The sequence below is a fragment of the Annulohypoxylon truncatum genome, assembly GCF_022578515.1.
Source record: "Annulohypoxylon truncatum strain CBS 140777 unplaced genomic scaffold F4807scaffold_38, whole genome shotgun sequence".
NCBI classification, from domain to species: domain Eukaryota; kingdom Fungi; phylum Ascomycota; class Sordariomycetes; order Xylariales; family Hypoxylaceae; genus Annulohypoxylon; species Annulohypoxylon truncatum.
This window is the reverse complement of record NW_025953824.1, coordinates 208,001-210,842: the sequence shown is the minus strand read 5'-3', so window position 1 is coordinate 210,842 and position 2,842 is coordinate 208,001. Positions and strand designations below refer to the sequence as shown.

Genomic DNA, 2,842 nt, shown 5'->3' with positions numbered 1-2,842 from the left:
GATTGATTCAACGTTTTATCCAACGGCCGCTTGGCTGGGTATTCCAGCGAAATACCAGCCCAGTCTTAAAGTTTAACTTTAGCAATCTCATTTCCATTCCAGACGAACCTACAATTACAACGACATTGTAATACGCCATCAACATGGCACCCGTACTCCCTAACCTCGAAGCACACGCCCGCAACCTCATCACCGCAGCCCGCGATGCAGCCCACCACATCGCCGGCCGCTCCTCCAGCGCCCTAGCCCCAACGACCGAAGCCCTGCGAGAAGCCGGCCCCTTCGTCGCGCACTCCATCCTTCTCAGCCGCGACGACGTCTCCTCCACCACGACCACGACCAAGGTGGACCCGCACAAGGGCGTCGTCAGCCCCAAGAACATCAACAACACCTTCGTGTTCGTACTCTTTGGCTTGATCGGCGCCGCCTTCGTCTGCGCCGGCATCTGGTTTTTCTTCTGGGCTAAGAACGGGGGATTCTACTTCAAAGAGAACGACTGGGAGGACTACAAGTCGACGGTGCTGCGCCGCAAGGGCCCGAACGGCACGATCCTGTCCGGCGCCACGCCCAGCACCCAGCTCGGCGGCGGGTCCGTATACAAGGACGTGGACGACGGCGCGACCGAGTACACGGGCGGGCTGACGCAGATGACGGGCGACACGGGCGACACGGGCAGCACGCTAACGGGCATCACGGGCGGCGCCTCGGACGTAACGGGCCGAGAACGTCGGCGCCAGAAGCGAGAGCGCAAGGAGCGCGAGCGCGAGAAGAAGAAGGACCGGCGCAACCGCGAGAAGTCCGGGCGCCGCGTGGGCGAGGACGGCGTGCTGGTGGACGAGGAGGCCGAAGCCGCGGCCAAGGACCAGCTGCGCGCGTACCGGCACGAGAAGGCGGCGCGCGTGGGCGGCATCAACAAGGAGGCCGAGAGCAGCCAGTGGGACGGCAGCACGAACCGGGACGACTCGACGACGGCCGGCAGCGAGCTGCTGAGTAACCGCCAGAGCACGCCCACGAACACGCCCACCAAGTCCGAGATGAAGGAAGTTAAGAACCAGCAGCGTGCCGCGGGAGGAGGGATTAGGAAGGTGTACAGCACGGCGGACCGCAACGCGGAGCGCGAGGAGCGACGCGAGGCTAGACGTTTACGGGAGGAGCAGCGTAAGGCGGGGAGTAGCGGCGGCGGCGCAGGGGTCAAGCGCGATTTCAGTTTCCAGCGCGCGAGGGCCGCGCCGCATGTCGCGGCTAGCGCCGTCTCCTCGTCGGTGCAGGCTAGTACTATCCAGGAGGAAGGCGAGAGCGCCGTGGGCGAGAACAGCGGCAGCAGATTCCTCCCTCCTCCGCCGGGCGGCTGGGCCAGCGAGGTCGGCACCGAGAGCGATGTGGGGACTAAATCGTATCACCACGTCATCCCGGGTATCTCGCCCAGCACGGTTGCCGGGAGTAGTAGCGCTAGCGGCGTTGGGAGCAGTGTGACGGGCACGGATGTTAGGGACTACGCGGACGAGAAGAGGAAGAAGCGGTCGCAGCGCCATCGGAGGGAGTAAAAGGGGGATTTAAGTGGTCAATGAGGTAGGGGGAATGAGTAGGAAGTTTGGGGGGACCGGATTAAGGGGGCCCAATTGACTCCTTAGCTATTGGTAGGGAAGGGGTGTGTGTATGTGCTGGGATGGGACGGAAAAGGTCGCGGCTTCGAGGCCGTTTTTCATCCTCCCGCCTCATACTATACCCCCTTTTTCCTAATTTCTCGCTTAATACGGATGGACTTCACGTACGAAGGGATGATGTGATGGGCGAAGAGGAACGGAACGGGTCCTCGTCAACGATTTGCTTTTCTCTCTCTTCTCGTCTTAACGTCTATGGGGTCCATGGATACGGTCGGCCTGCTTTGCTTGTTTGTTGCTTTTTGCTTTGAGAGAAACGAAACGAATACTAGCACGCATGGGCGGACGGATGGACGATACGAAACACATGTATGTAAAATGGCCTACGAGGCAAATCAAGGCTACTCTATTAGATGACTTCGGTATTGTTTGAGTGATATTTGGTGTAAGATCTCCTGCCTCGAGAAGAGGAGGGAATATTGGCAAATATTAAGAATCACAACGAGCAACGAATCACGAATTGAGCTACGCGGTGGTGATGTTATGTGGACATGGTTTTAGAACAATGAAGAGTAGAATCGTGTGTTGTATTTTTGTCGGGATGCTATATAGATTACCAGATGATGAGAAAATAGGACAGTAAGGAGTATGGTCCATATAAGCTGCTTAGTTAAATGATTGACGCCGAAACCAAAAAGGAAAGTGGAAAGCAGGCCTGGATAAGTAATCAAAGATCGTGTCTCGATTTAATTCTCAGCTCTTCGTGTAAGATATAGGTAGTCGTAGCATCGTTATAATCGGTAAAATTCGTGCGTCATTCTCGTCCTTTTGTTTTTTGGTTGCCGTCCTGTATATCAGATTGTATGCCTTATTCTGCTCCGAACCTAACGTGGTTTTCGCATATCCAAACCTGAAGTAAGATGCTAACCCTCGATGCTGGTCGGTTCTTGCGTACCTGTTGTGCTGTTTTCCAGGTTCTATAACGTGCTAAGGCCGCTTAGGGATGTAGGGGCAACGGTACGTCATTAGAAATAAAACGTGATTTGTTGAGAAGGATAATATACTACCCAGTCTCTCGGCTAATAACCGCTAGTGACAGGGAGTATAGCCATGGGGTAGAAGTTTTAAAACGTATATATATATATAGGGTGGGAGTCTTTTGACACCATCCATGGATGGCCTTCGGCCGTAGAAGAACGTGTGTGACATGTAGGCCGGATTTTTATTGGGGCAAGGATGGC

At 55.6% G+C, this 2,842-nt stretch overlaps 1 protein-coding gene across 1 annotated transcript; it reads left to right on the top strand.

Annotated features, from left to right (window-relative positions):
* F4807DRAFT_247901 (uncharacterized protein) lies at positions 1-1,700 on the top strand. The gene has a single exon (XM_047994360.1). The coding sequence runs from the start codon at positions 144-146 to the stop codon at positions 1,542-1,544; it is 1,401 nt and encodes a 466-aa protein (XP_047850472.1). The 5' UTR covers positions 1-143; the 3' UTR covers positions 1,545-1,700.
* Positions 1,701-2,842: the final 1,142 nt, after the last annotated feature.

Bases quoted from the DNA above. Each gene is read 5' to 3' on its own strand.
- F4807DRAFT_247901 (XM_047994360.1), top strand. From the start codon at position 144: ATGGCACCCGTACTCCCTAACCTCGAAGCACACGCCCGCAACCTCATC.